Source organism: Mytilus galloprovincialis, chromosome 12, assembly GCF_965363235.1.
Source record: "Mytilus galloprovincialis chromosome 12, xbMytGall1.hap1.1, whole genome shotgun sequence".
Lineage (NCBI taxonomy): Eukaryota > Metazoa > Mollusca > Bivalvia > Mytilida > Mytilidae > Mytilus > Mytilus galloprovincialis.
This window is the reverse complement of record NC_134849.1, coordinates 66,407,038-66,423,454: the sequence shown is the minus strand read 5'-3', so window position 1 is coordinate 66,423,454 and position 16,417 is coordinate 66,407,038. Positions and strand designations below refer to the sequence as shown.

At 32.4% G+C, this 16,417-nt stretch overlaps 1 protein-coding gene across 1 annotated transcript in view; it reads left to right on the top strand.

Moving 5' to 3' along the window:
* The window catches only part of LOC143054594 (gamma-1-syntrophin-like), a 31,821-nt gene extending 18,983 nt beyond the window's left edge, over positions 1-12,838 (top strand). The window contains exons 12-14 of the mRNA XM_076227610.1: positions 6,037-6,129; positions 7,832-7,942; positions 8,569-12,838. Coding sequence (XP_076083725.1) covers positions 6,037-6,129; positions 7,832-7,942; positions 8,569-8,670 — 306 coding nt within the window. The 3' untranslated portion in view covers positions 8,671-12,838. The remainder of the gene's footprint in view (positions 1-6,036; positions 6,130-7,831; positions 7,943-8,568) is intronic.
* The last annotated feature ends 3,579 nt before the right edge of the window (positions 12,839-16,417 follow it).

Below are 16,417 nucleotides of genomic sequence, written 5' to 3'. Positions count from 1 at the left end.
AACAAGATTAAAGGTATGTCTGAAGTACCATAAACACAATGACCTAGGTTGGCTTGGTACAGAACTTATCATAGAAGTATAACAAGATTAAAGGTATGTCTGAAGTACCATAAACACAATGACCTAGGTTGGCTTGGTACAGAACTTATCATAGAAGTATAACAAGATTAAAGGTATGTCTGAAGTACCATAAATACAATGACCTAGGTTGGCTTGGTACAGAACTTATCATAACAGTATAACAAGATTAAAGGTATGTCTGAAGAAGCATAATCACAATGACCTAGGTTGGCTTGGTACAGAACTTATCATAGAAGTATAACAAGATTAAAGGTATGTCTGAAGTACCATAAACACAATGACCTAGGTTGGCTTGGTACAGAACTTATCATAGAAGTATAACAAGATTAAAGGTATGTCTGAAGTACCATATATACAATGACCTAGGTTGGCTTGGTACAGAACTAATCATAGAAGTATAACAAGATTAAAGGTATGTCTGAAGTACCATAAACACAATGACCTAGGTTGGCTTGGTACAGAACTTATCATAGAAGTATAACAAGATTAAAGGTATGTCTGAAGTACCATAAACACAATGACCTAGGTTGGCTTGGTACAGAACTTATCATAGAAGTATAACAAGATTAAAGGTATGTCTGAAGTACCATAAATACAATGACCTAGGTTGGCTTGGAACAGAACTTATCATAACAGTATAACAAGATTAAAGGTATGTCTGAAGAAGCATAATCACAATGACCTAGGTTGGCTTGGTACAGAACTTATAGAAGTATAACAAGATTAAAGGTATGTCTGAAGTACCATAAATACAATGACCTAGGTTGGCTTGGTACAGAACTTATCATAGAAGTACAAGATTAAAGGTATGTCTGAAGTACCATAAATACAATGACCTGGGTTGGCTTGGTACAGAACTTATCATAGAAGTACAAGATTAAAGGTATGTCTGAAGTACCATAAATACCTAGGTTGGCTTGGTACAGAACTAATCATAGAAGTATAACAAGATTAAAGGTATGTCTGAAGTACCATAAATACAATGACCTAGGTTGGCTTGGTACAGAACTTATCATAGAAGTATAACAAGATTAAAGGTATGTCTGAAGTACCATATATACAATGACCTAGGTTGGCTTGGTACAGAACTTATCATAGAAGTATAACAAGATTAAAGGTATGTCTGAAGTACCATATATACAATGACCTAGGTTGGCTTGGTACAGAACTTATCATAACAGTATAACAAGATTAAAGGTATGTCTGAAGTACCATAAATACCTAGGTTGGCTTGGTACAGAACTAATCATTGAAGTATAACAAGATTAAAGGTATGTCTGAAGTACCATATATACAATGACCTAGGTTGGCTTGGTACAGAACTTATCATAGAAGTATAACAAGATTAAAGGTATGTCTGAAGTACCATAAATACAATGACCTAGGTTGGCTTGGTACAGAACTTATCATAGAAGTATAACAAGATTAAAGGTATGTCTGAAGTACCATAAATACAATGACCTAGGTTGGCTTGGTACAGAACTTATCATAGAAGTATACAAGATTAAAGGTATGTCTGAAGTACCATAAATACAGTGACCTAGGTTGGCTTGGTACAGAACTTATCATAGAAGTATAACAAGATTAAAGGTATGTCTGAAGAAGCATAAATACAATGACCTAGGTTGGCTTGGTACAGAACTAATCATAGCAGTATAACAAGATTAAAGGTATGTTGAAAGTACCATAAATACAATGACCTAGGTTGGCTTGGTACAGAACTTATCATAGAAGTATAACAAGATTAAAGGTATGTCGGAAGTACCATAAATACAGTGACCTAGGTTGGCTTGGTACAGAACTTATCATAGAAGTATAACAAGATTAAAGGTATGTCGGAAGTACCATAAATACAGTGACCTAGGTTGGCTTGGTACAGAACTTATAGAAGTATAACAAGATTAAAGGTATGTCGGAAGTACCATAAATACAGTTACCTAGGTTGGCTTGGTACAGAACTTATAGAAGTATAACAAGATTAAAGGTATGTCTGAAGTACCATAAATACAATGACCTAGGTTGGCTTGGTACAGAACTTATCATAGAAGTACAAGATTAAAGGTATGTCTGAAGTACCATAAATACAATGACCTAGGTTGGCTTGGTACAGAACTTATCATAGAAGTATAACAAGATTAAAGGTATGTCTGAAGTACCATAAATACAATGACCTAGGTTGGCTTGGTACAGAACTTATCATAGAAGTATAACAAGATTAAAGGTATGTCTGAAGTACCATAAATACAATGACCTAGGTTGGCTTGGTACAGAACTTATCATAGAAGTATAACAAGATTAAAGGTATGTCTGAAGTACCATAAATACAATGACCTAGGTTGGCTTGGTACAGAACTTATCATAGAAGTATAACAAGATTAAAGGTATGTCTGAAGTACCATAAATACAATGACCTAGGTTGGCTTGGTACAGAACTAATCATAGAAGTATAACAAGATTAAAGGTATGTCTGAAGTACCATAAATACAATGACCTAGGTTGGCTTGGTACAGAACTAATCATAGAAGTATAACAAGATTAAAGGTATGTTGGAAGTACCATAAATACAGTGACCTAGGTTGGCTTGGTACATAACTTATCATAGTAGTATAACAAGATTAAAGGTATGTCTGAAGTACCATAAATACAGTGACCTAGGTTGGCTTGGTACATAACTTATCATAGTAGTATAACAAGATTAAAGGTATGTCTGAAGTACCATAAATACAATGACCTAGGTTGGCTTGGTACAGAACTTATCATAGAAGTATAACAAGATTAAAGGTATGTCTGAAGTACCATAAACACAATGACCTAGGTTGGCTTGGTACAGAACTTATCATAGTAGTATAACAAGATTAAAGGTATGTCTGAAGTACCATAAACACAATGACCTAGGTTGGCTTGGTACAGAACTTATCATAGAAGTATAACAAGATTAAAGGTATGTCTGAAGAAGCATAATCACAATGACCTAGGTTGGCTTGGTACAGAACTTATCATAGAAGTATAACAAGATTAAAGGTATGTCTGAAGTACCATAAACACAATGACCTAGGTTGGCTTGGTACAGAACTTATCATAGAAGTATAACAAGATTAAAGGTATGTCTGAAGTACCATAAATACAATGACCTAGGTTGGCTTGGTACAGAACTTATCATAGAAGTACAAGATTAAAGGTATGTCTGAAGTACCATAAATACCTAGGTTGGCTTGGTACAGAACTAATCATAGAAGTATAACAAGATTAAAGGTATGTCTGAAGTACCATAAATACAGTGACCTAGGTTGGCTTGGTACAGAACTTATAGAAGTATAACAAGATTAAAGGTATGTCGGAAGTACCATAAATACAGTGACCTAGGTTGGCTTGGTACAGAACTTATCATAGTAGTATAACAAGATTAAAGGTATGTCTGAAGTACCATAAATACAATGACCTAGGTTGGCTTGGTACAGAACTTATCATAACAGTATAACAAGATTAAAGGTATGTCTGAAGTACCATAAACACAATGACCTAGGTTGGCTTGGTACAGAACTTATCATAGAAGTATAACAAGATTAAAGGTATGTCTGAAGTACCATAAATACAATGACCTAGGTTGGCTTGGTACAGAACTTATCATAGAAGTACAAGATTAAAGGTATGTCTGAAGTACCATAAATACCTAGGTTGGCTTGGTACAGAACTAATCATAGAAGTATAACAAGATTAAAGGTATGTCTGAAGTACCATAAATACAGTGACCTAGGTTGGCTTGGTACAGAACTTATAGAAGTATAACAAGATTAAAGGTATGTCGGAAGTACCATAAATACAGTGACCTAGGTTGGCTTGGTACAGAACTTATCATAGTAGTATAACAAGATTAAAGGTATGTCTGAAGTACCATAAATACAATGACCTAGGTTGGCTTGGTACAGAACTTATCATAGAAGTATAACAAGATTAAAGGTATGTCTGAAGTACCATATATACAATGACCTAGGTTGGCTTGGTACAGAACTTATCATAGAAGTATAACAAGATTAAAGGTATGTCTGAAGTACCATATATACAATGACCTAGGTTGGCTTGGTACAGAACTTATCATAACAGTATAACAAGATTAAAGGTATGTCTGAAGTACCATAAATACCTAGGTTGGCTTGGTACAGAACTAATCATTGAAGTATAACAAGATTAAAGGTATGTCTGAAGTACCATATATACAATGACCTAGGTTGGCTTGGTACAGAACTTATCATAGAAGTATAACAAGATTAAAGGTATGTCTGAAGTACCATAAATACAATGACCTAGGTTGGCTTGGTACAGAACTTATCATAGAAGTATAACAAGATTAAAGGTATGTCTGAAGTACCATAAATACAATGACCTAGGTTGGCTTGGTACAGAACTTATCATAGAAGTACAAGATTAAAGGTATGTCTGAAGTACCATAAATACCTAGGTTGGCTTGGTACAGAACTAATCATAGAAGTATAACAAGATTAAAGGTATGTCTGAAGTACCATAAATACAATGACCTAGGTTGGCTTGGTACAGAACTTATCATAGAAGTATAACAAGATTAAAGGTATGTCTGAAGTACCATAAATACAATGACCTAGGTTGGCTTGGTACAGAACTTATCATAACAGTATAACAAGATTAAAGGTATGTCTGAAGAAGCATAATCACAATGACCTAGGTTGGCTTGGTACAGAACTTATCATAGAAGTATAACAAGATTAAAGGTATGTCTGAAGTACCATAAATACAATGACCTAGGTTGGCTTGGTACAGAACTTATCATAGAAGTATAACAAGATTAAAGGTATGTCTGAAGTACCATAAATACAATGACCTAGGTTGGCTTGGTACAGAACTTATCATAGAAGTACAAGATTAAAGGTATGTCTGAAGTACCATAAATACCTAGGTTGGCTTGGTACAGAACTAATCATAGAAGTATAACAAGATTAAAGGTATGTCTGAAGTACCATAAATACAATGACCTAGGTTGGCTTGGTACAGAACTTATCATAGAAGTATAACAAGATTAAAGGTATGTCTGAAGTACCATATATACAATGACCTAGGTTGGCTTGGTACAGAACTTATCATAACAGTATAACAAGATTAAAGGTATGTCTGAAGAAGCATAATCACAATGACCTAGGTTGGCTTGGTACAGAACTTATCATAGAAGTATAACAAGATTAAAGGTATGTCTGAAGTACCATAAATACAATGACCTAGGTTGGCTTGGTACAGAACTTATCATAGAAGTATAACAAGATTAAAGGTATGTCTGAAGTACCATAAATACAATGACCTAGGTTGGCTTGGTACAGAACTTATCATAGAAGTACAAGATTAAAGGTATGTTGGAAGTACCATAAATACAATGACCTAGGTTGGCTTGGTACAGAACTTATCATAACAGTATAACAAGATTAAAGGTATGTCTGAAGTACCATAAATACAATGACCTAGGTTGGCTTGGTACAGAACTTATCATAGAAGTATAACAAGATTAAAGGTATGTCTGATGAAGCATAATCACAGGTAATCATCTGCAGTAATTAGTAAGCTTATCAACTCTGAGGTTATGAGTTCAAACATTGGTCATGGCCATATGTGTTTACTCTTATCTGAATTGTCAGTTCTCCTGGCAAAGGGCGTTTTCAATAGCCGACCATGCGAGGGCTGTTTATCAAATCAAAATCATTATAAACTCCCATCATCATTGTTGTCTCTAAGAACACCAGCTTTCTCCACTAATAAAAACTATTTACAATAATAGCTGAAATTCAATTAAACACACAAACAAGCAAGTATAACATTAATTGTATTTTTATTGTATAAACCTAACATACAGTTTATAGTTTATAATTATTAAAAGCCTATTAGAATATTTCCATGATAACATTTCATATTTAATGTAAGGGGTTTCCTCTTTTCCAGCACAAGACATTTGGTTGTACATGGAGAGGGAATTTATGTGGACTGACATTAGATCTGGATTCAGGATTTTCTCTGTATGATAATAGTACTAAAGTATGTAGATTCAAATTCTATGGATTCATTGTTATTTATGGAAAACCAACTTTTGTGTATTTTGTGGGTAAAAGTAAATCACATATTTTTAAATATTTGAACAACAAAAACAAAAAAAAACACATTTTCTGCAGGCTCATATGTATTCAGACTTTGGTTAAATCAGGAAATTAAATATCCACGAAAATACAACTTTTCCTCAATCCATGCAATTTTGTATCCACAAAAATTAATGAATCCTCAGGAGCTTTATTTCAGAAAAAAATGAAAGAGGGCGCCACCAATAAATGTCGCCTGCTATAAAAAAAAATATGTCATCACTGATATAAATGACAAGTCAAACAGTACAGAGGGGGGATAGGACCTTTATCAGGACCCCTCCTACCCTCCCTCAGTACATGTAGTAAAACATTATCTTATAGACTTTCAACACAAAATCAATCATATATATAGAATAAATAGGTAGTTTCGTTTTTGATACTGACTATATCATGTGGAATATCTGGACAAGCCCGTTAGGGTGAGTTAAGATATTCCACATGATATAGTCAGTATCAAATACGAAACTACCTATTATTCTGTTTATCGGTAATTATGACGTCACACAATGTATTGCCTAATATTTTCAGTGATACAGCCAGTACGTTGATCCTCTAAAATATTAGGCAGTAAAATCAAAGGGAAAATATATGAATAACCGATAAGATCAGTATAGCAGGCAAGACATTTCAGCATGTACTCTTTTTTTTATTGTAGAGGCTGAATATTTACAAGAGTTTTATAATGTCACAAGATCATTCAGTGTTTTAAACTGTTTAACACCAAGGTCAAATTTGAATATATTAAACCTCCATGTTAAGTTCTTTCAAAGATAATAGTGTTCTAAATGTATAACTTTAAATTAGGGTGCTGTTAAAATAGTTTAGCAGTATGGTCACTCTGACCATCATTTAGGAGATAACTGTATTGTATTTTAAGCTCCGACGGCATCAATTGGGGATTTGATGGTCGCAAATTAAGTTTACTGGCGACGCGTTAGCGGAGACAGTAAACGGGTATTTGCGACCATCAAATCCCCAATTGATGCCGTCGGAGCTTAAAATACAATATTGTTATCTCCATTCTAATGAAACTGACAGAAAACAACGTTAAAACATGTATTTAAAATCTGTCATATGCCGTCTGCGCTTGCGCGTACGTCCCATAGCATCAATTGTCAATTGATGCCATGTAAGAAAGTGACGTTATCCAATCAAAATGAATGTTACAAACGTTGTTGCATTAGAATGTATGTTTGATCTCAAAGTTCAGTTGAAAGTGACCATAAAGTTCTCAGTGTAAATTGCATCTAGCGCCATGTCATAGTTGCCTAACAACTTGCAAAAACGTGTTTTTTTGCCAATAAAAAGTCTAAAATCATTTGTAAAGGAGATGTAAGGTGTACACAAAATCATTTAGATATATTCTAGATATACATTTCTATAGTTTTCAATGAATCAAGTGTTTAATATAGCATATCTTGAAGAATTTTTGTTGCCTTCAGAATTTGGCATTGATGACAGATCTCTAGTTTTGTTCACAAGTTTATAAAAATCATCTAAATTATTTAAAAATAAGGGAATATATCTCCCTCAGATGTATATTAAATCAATAAACAAAAACAAATATGGTATACAGCTATTTTTGTTTTTATGTTTTACAGAACTTTCAATGGACATACAGATTTTCCCAGCTGCGGGGCTCATCAGATGATGGGAAGACACGACTTAAACTTCATTTTAATTGTGATCCTCCTGGTTCAACAGAAATTAGGGTGAGAGTATAAAATTGAGAATGTAAATTGGGATTATGTCAAAGAGACAACAACCCATCCAAAGAGCAGATAACAGTCAAATGCTTCCAATTGGTCTTCAACACAGTGAGAAAATCCTGGACCCAGGAATTCTGAGTTCAGAATAGGTAACAAAAGAAACTAAGCAAAATGACAATGATACATAAGCTCACAAAGGACTACTAACAGTAGATGTATAATTTAAAAATGTATACTGTATGTATTATGAAATATGTTGTGATTTATATTGTGCATAATATGCTCCTGTTTCGCAGTCTTCTGCGGCTGAGTTTTCTTTAATAAACTATAAACTATAAACAGTTACTAACATGTCAGCTCTATGACTGTTTAATATCTAATTGCCTCCCCTGTTGCTTTAGACACTACAGTAAGTATGACCATATCAGACCGGGGGTCAATTACATGCCAAAGTAATAATTTATATTTCAATTACATAGATTTCTAAATGTTATTTTAAATTTCATCACAGTTTCATTGATATTCAAATGTAATTACCTATTTGAAATTATACTACAATTACATTGTCAATGTTTCTGAACCTTTATCAAGTTAAACTCAAAATAATGATTTCACTTTTTATATTGTAGGAAATAGAATGTACTGGACTCCACACATTGCTGTACTCAATGAATGCTTTCTTGTCTGCCAAACTTGCTTCTGTGGATCCAACGTTCTTATCTAGTTATTAATTCACACACTGCTAACTCAATGATGATATCTTGTCAGCCAAACCAGCTTCTGTGGATCAATTATTAATCCACACACTGAAATACTCAATAAATGGTTCTTTTAATGAAGCTGGCTGCTGTGGATCCAAAATTATTATCCAGTTATTAATCTACTATTGTGATGTTAGGGAATCCCGGCGAAACAAAACTACCCATAATTCATAGCTTCCTGTTGATGAGTGCTATTATATCTTCCAATATATTTGATAGATTTTTATATGTGTGCAGGATAGTTATCATTCGTGTTTTGCCTTTGTGTTCACTTTTACAGATTTATATGAATATAACAATAGCAGGGGGTGCAGGGTCACATTGATTTATTTATGGTGTTTAACAGCCTTTCTTGGCTATATCATGACAACTAGTTTTTAAAGATAAAGAGAGTTGTTGAACCCTTATAGAACCACAACATTGAGCAGGAAAACTAGCAATCTTAGTCAAATATACAGCTATGAGCATGGTTTGAACTCACAATCTCAGGGGGGTCTCCTTGGGGGGTTCTGATCCCAGCTCCCGCTTACTGTTTTGTCAAATTCCTGTGTCCCACTTACACTATGTACGTAAGCAATTCTCATATTTTTGCAATTTCCTGTGTCCTGCTAGACTTCATTTCCCGTTTTTCACAGCACAATAATTTGACTTTCACATGTCACGCTTACCAATAATTCGGCAATCCTGCATCACGCTTAGACTCCAATGAGACCCACTCTCAGTGTTGACAGACCAGAGTCTAATAAGATCTGAGTCAAACATACAGCTGTGAGCAAGATTTGAAACTCGTAACCTCAGTGCCGACTGGCTATCTCTGTAGATGGACTACTTATACCACAATAGCCATAGCTGAGAGAAAAACAAATAAAACAAGTATGCAGGGAATAGATACATGGTGAAAGAGTAATGCTTGATGTGACTGGTTAACATTATTGAGCTATATATAGATTTAAAAAGATGTGGTATAAGTGGTATAAGTGCCAGTGAGACAACTCTCCATCCAAGTCTTAATTTATATAAGTAAACCATTATAGGTCAAAGTATGGTCTTCAGCACAGAGCATTAGCTCATACCTAACAGTAAGCTCTTAAAGGGCCCCAAAAATTACAAGTGTAAAACCATTCAAATGGAAATAAATATTAAAATTGCTAAAAGAAAATTAGTTGCTTCCCAGTATAGCAGGGACTGTTAAACTAGTTTCGTAAATACCCAATCTTACATGTTTTTTTTTTGTAACCCAGATTTGTTTTCAAATTGATTTATGACTTTTGAACAGATCTAGAGGTATACTCTGTTACTTTTATTTACAAACCCAATTGGTGTTTATTTTTAAGATAATGAAAGAAACAGCTATTCTGATCCAACTTATATTTATGCATAATTGTTTTGTGTTAAGTCCTTTCTTGCCAGCTTTGTTATGAGTTACATTTGTTGTTATTTAATTTTGTTAAAGTATTCATATGGAAAAAGTTTCTGATTGAGAATTTTCAATATTATTTATTTTTTCTGTTATTTTTTTTTTCTTTATCTCAGACATCTTTAAGTGCAGAAATAATAAATAATTTGTATATTATTTGTATTCTGAAATATAGAGTTAAAATTAACATTTGTTTTTTTATATTTCATCCAAAATATTTATGGTTTTTGATACTTTTTAAAATTACTGATGTGTTTTAAGGGGTATGTTAAGGGTTTGTGCGGAGAAAATATTTTTTTGGTATGATATTTGTACTCTGAAATATAGAGTTAAATTTTAACATTTTGCTTTTTATATTTCTTTAAATTATTCATGGTTTTTTGATATTTTTAATTTTTTTAATTGTCTTTGAGGATACTTGTTGATAGCCATTTTGTATATGTAACTACGGCAAAATTAATGTCTATATTTTCAGAGTGAATGTTATAACATTGTTAGCTCTGTTTGTTACTTTATTAGTTAGTTTGGTTTTAATTGACATTTTGTAATACTGTATATCAGGATATTTTTAAGAGTGTAAAATTTTGTGATTTACATTGAATAAGGTATACAAAATATTTTGGCTGATGGAAAACTTTTTTTTACAAAACAATTGCATTTGCACTTTTAAATTGGTGGAATTTTACTTTTGAAATTTTGTTCTATCTTCGAAAAAAATAAGCGAATATTGACACATTCTGCCAATAACATGAGGTTGCAATAAGCTTGATTGACACTAATTATAAGTGTCAGTAGCTTTTTGCTGATAATATGAATCTGATACAAATATTTATACATATTTTACTGTAATCACAGAACATCCACAATGCAAGGACTACTGTGGATTCATTATAATTCATTGGATACTAATTTTCGTACATTTCGTGGGTACAAGGGAACCACAAATTTAAATGTTCCACAAATTATTAATTTTGAATAGAAATGTATGCAGACTTTGCCAAAAACCATGAATTAAAATCCTATGAGTATACAAGTTTTTCTCAATCCACGAAAATTGGTGCCCACAAAAATAAATGAATCCACTGTATAAGATTTCCAAAAGTGAGTTACATTATACAGATTGTCATACAAGTGAAGGTGAAAGGCAAAGATCTTTTTTATAGTAAGAACTGTTTACTTTTATATCGCTTATACAAAAGGATTGTTGAAATAATTTATTTGGTTGAGTTTTTATCATTGTTACTTGTATAATAACATTAGCATTATTTATTTACAGTATATGTTGTGAACAGGTTGTTATTCTGTACAAGTCTGACCATGACCTTCTGTCTTAAAGATTGAACAAAGTTGATGTTTTATTTTTACTAAAAAATATACTTCAACATACCATTCATCACTGTCTTCTTTGACGTAAAACCACCTTGGTGGTCTCAAAGTAGCCTGTTGGCCTCCAGTACAGCAGGTCGTGGGTTTAAAACCAAAGACTTCAAAATTGATATTTGCTGCTTCTTCATTAAGCATGCAGTATTAGGGAGTAAGAACAAAAACCTGTCAGTTAGAGTCAGAAAAAGCTGCCGGGTATTAAAGGTGATAAGTCTTCCTGTGTACTGTTTATACCTTGTTTACTATCACGTTAAAAAATACAGCTCAGTGTGTCGGTCTAATTCAATGCAGGATTGTATTTCATACTGCACTAACATGTTCTCATCCTGAATATGTACCGTAAACCAACTTATTTTCGTGACTTTCAGGAGTAGAAAAATAATGCTAATATAAATCGTCGAATATGCAGATCTTTGATCATTTCTTATCAAACTATAACAAGTTAATTAGAAAATCAGGAAATTAAATAGTCATGAAGTGGCCTAAAAAGGGTAAAAGGCAAAATATTGTATCTGTGAAAATAAGTTGATTTACAGTATAAAGTGAAACCTGGCTAAACCGAACCTCTTTGGGATTAAAGATTTTGTTCAGTTTTGGTCGCTGTTCGGTTTTATCAGGTTCGCAACGCATACAGTTTGATATAAAGGTGCTTACAATCATGTTTGGTTTATACAGGTTTTTTTCTGTTTATGCAGGATTCGGTTCAGCCAGGTTTCACCGTATTAATTTGCTGTTCAGACAATAAGCAGCCATCCATTATTATCATCATCTTTGGTATTATTGTTATTAATTCTCAGATTTTGAGTACACAAAAAATGGAAAACATCACGTTTAATAATTTCATGCATCCGAAGCGCTTTTCTGGATTTACTTTCATCAGGAATGCCCAAAGCCAAACATTTGAAATCCGAAGATGTATAAGTACTGAACCCGTTGAAGAGCTATATGACAAGATATCTTTGTATCAATTTTATGTGTACACATTAGTTTGAAGTTATTTAATATGAGGTCAATAAGATTTATCAAGGAAACAATTTTTATTGTCGTTGTGTACATGTATACCTCTTTGTTTTATCTTATTAAGTTTAGAAGTTCTCTAAAACTTATAATTGGTATACAAAATAACAACTTGTAAACAACATTTACACACAGAAGAAATGATTTTTATTTATATATATATATATATATATATATATACGAATATTGTGTACAATCATATAGTTATTGCTTTTATATGAAGTTTAGCTTTAACACTGTTTTGTTTTATAATGTTACTGATATTTTTATTGTGTTTATTTGATATTATGGATGTTATGAATAAAGATTTACACATGTAAATATTTGATTGTTTTGTGAAAAAATATATCGAGTCCGACACCGATACCAATAGTATATAACGAGGTCCAATTTGTCAGCAATCATCACGAAAAAACGATGAGTCAAAGAATTCAACTTTATATATAGCTAATATAGTACAATGGTGTTGATTAAAAATTACACCACTCTATGCCCATTTGTTTTCTACGTAATTAATATTGCCAATAATTAAGAAGTTCCGGATCGAGTCCGACACCGATACCAATAGTATATAACGAGGTCCAATTTGTCAGCTGTCATCACGAAAAAATGATGAATCAAAGAATTCAACTTTATATATAGCTAATATAGTACAATGGTGTTGATTATAAATTACACCACTCTATGCCCATTTGTTTTCCACGTAATTAATATTGCCAATAATTAAGAAGTTCCAGATCGAGTCCAACACCGATACCAATAGTATATTCACCTGTTACCTATTACCTTATCTGTACGTTCCGCATCTGACATGCGCACAACAAGAGGGTGTATTAAGAATTTTGCTGTATGCTGTTGAGTAAAAAATACTCCATTCCAGGCCCTTTTGTTTTCCAAATTATTAATATTACCAATAATTGATAAGTTCCAGGTCGATGAGTTCAAACAGAAAGATTTTGAAAGAAGAGAAAACTGTGCATGTTATAATCTGCATGACTTTATCAGATGACAATACCAATACTAAAATAAGGCATAAGCATAGTTATATACTTTAATTCAGTCATGGACCTGCGATATCACGGGTATCTTCTAGTTTCTTTATAAGAATCATATATTATTTCTTACGGGGATGTTGGGAGCATGTCTATTTATGTTTTACATAAATAAGGCCGTAAGTTTTCTCGTTTGAATTGTTTTGTGTTGTAATTTCGGGGCTTTTTATAGCTGACTCTGCAGTATGGGCTTTGCTCATTGCTGACAGCTGTACGTTGATCTACAGTTGTTAATTGCTGTGTTATTTTTATATGACCGCAAACAAATTTTTGAGTCGTATAATGCTATCATGTCGCTATCATCTGCGTCATCGTCCGAAGAGGCATTTAGTTTCCAGAAATAACTTTTAAATTAGTTTTAGTTAATGGATCTCTATAAATTTTTACCAGAAGGTTCAATACCACTTAAGGAAGGTTGGGATTGATTTTGGGGGTTATGGTCCGATTAGTTAAGTAATTAGAGGGAAAAAATGTCCTCAAATGAGCATATTTTGCAGTTTTCAAACAATAACTTGTGTTGAAGTGTATAAATCTCTCTGAAGTTTCCATACAATGAAGGGATGGTTAGTATTGTCTTTGGGGGGATTATGGCTCAAAATGTTTTACAATTAGAGGCAAAAAAGGGGGAAAACTAGGTTTGAAGAAGAAATCTTTAATTTCACAATATTGTGCAATAGATTTGTAAGATCTTAACATTTGTTTTGTGTCAGAAACTCATATTATGTATTTTTTTTTATCACAATCCAAATTCAGAGCTGTATCAAGCTTGAATGTTGTGTCCATACTTTCCCCAATTGTTCAAGGTTCGACATCTGCAGTCGTATAAAGCTGCGCCCTGCGGAGGACCTGGTTGTCTCTTGTGGAGAGTTATCTCATTGGCAATCATATATCATCTTCTTTTTTATATTGGAGGATGCTTACAGCTTTTTAAATAGGCTCTTCTTAGCATTCTTGGTTAACAGCTCTGTAAACATCTGGTCTATTCAAATACACCTTGCATGAAACTTTACAAAACTGAAATAGATAAGAAACAGAACTGGTTGAAATGTCTCCTCAAAAAGATAATGGTCATTCAGATATTTTCTAATTACAGTTACTGATTATTCTTTTTTGATTCAAAAATATAATCATATTTTATAATTAGATTATATAATTTGAAATAGTTTATACTATATAAATTGATACACAAAAGCCATCAAGACAAAAACAACAGTCAAGAGTTATTTTAAAGTTTAAAACAAAATATTCATCAATTTAAACTATGTGAAAACTATATATACAGGGGTGATTTAGTTTCCTGCCAAAAAAAAAACAATAATCATAGTAGCAGTATAAAAAGCCAATTGATGGCTTAAGTAGCATAATTGTCTAATTTTGTTTCAATATTTCAACCTATTTCAAATATTAAAGAACCTAAACACAAATTGAAGAAACTACAGTATACTCTGAAAATAGATGGCTTTCACATGCATTTACTGGTATTTCTTTTATGCTATTACTATATTTCTTTACAAATATCATATATTAATTCTTATGGGGATGTTGTGAGCATGCTTGGTGGATGCTCATAGCTTTTTAAATAGGCTCTTTTAAGGTAGATAGGGTGTCTTCCTCCATTTGGAAATACCAGAAAACAAGGTCTTGATCTTAAATAGAATGTGCGAATTTTGAGAGTAGTAGGAAACTCATGTGTAAGAACTTTCATTTCAATCTAGAAAATGACATATTTTATCATATTTATGGTTGTATTTTACAAAAAACAGAAAAACTTTTGTTTGATTAAATATTTTCAAACTTTGCCACATAAGGGGAGGCAACTCAAATGCAAGGGCAGATAATTCAGATAAAGGTACTTTTACAATATAATGTGTTAGGAATTTACGTATTTTATTATGTAGCAAGAAAACAGGTCTGGTGACCTCATTCTTTCTTTTTCTTAACTGAAAGCCTACTATTAAAGCTATATTCTCATATGTAATCTCAAAATTCTATGGTGTAGTTTACGCTTTATTGCAGAAAATTGGGTTTTCCATGCATAATCTATACAAAATCTGCCAATTTTGAACACTGTGTAGCATGAAAATAAGCCCTGTCACTCAGACCCATTATTTTTATTATTAAAAAAAAAGCATGATATAAACTACATTTTGGCAAATTATTAAAAAATTCTATGGATTATAATTTAGACACCCCATCTACCTTGAGCAGTTTTGGTTAGCACCTCTGTTAACATCTGGTCTATTCAAATACACCTTGCATGAAATTTTACAAAACTGAAAAAGATAAGAAACAGAACTGGTTGAAATGTGAAGTCTCTTCAAAAAGATAAAGGTCATTAAAATATTTTCTTATTATAGTTAATAATAATTCTTTTTTGATACAAAAATATAATCCTATTTTATAATTAAATTATGTAATTTGAAATAGTTTATACTATATAAATTGATACATAAAAGCCATCAACACACAAACAACAGTCGGGAACTATTTTTATAGTTTAAAAAAACAAACTTTTACTCAATTTAGAGGAAGCCCATTGAATATATTTTACAAAACTACTCCTATTTTAAAACATTCTATTGTAGAGTCAGACTTAAAGAGGCTCGTGGGTACAAGAATTTCAGCGAAAAATTTAACATTTGTTTTTTTCATTACAAATATTATTTATGACACTATTAGTTATTACTCTATGATATGGTACAAAAATCAAACACAAATATAGATACGGTTTGGCCCCAGATGACTTTAAAAATGTTTATATCATTGAATAAGCTTCAAATTATCTCCCTTTGGTACAAAAATGCCATGTTTTGGCATTGAAATTGAAATATCTTTTTTAACTCATCGG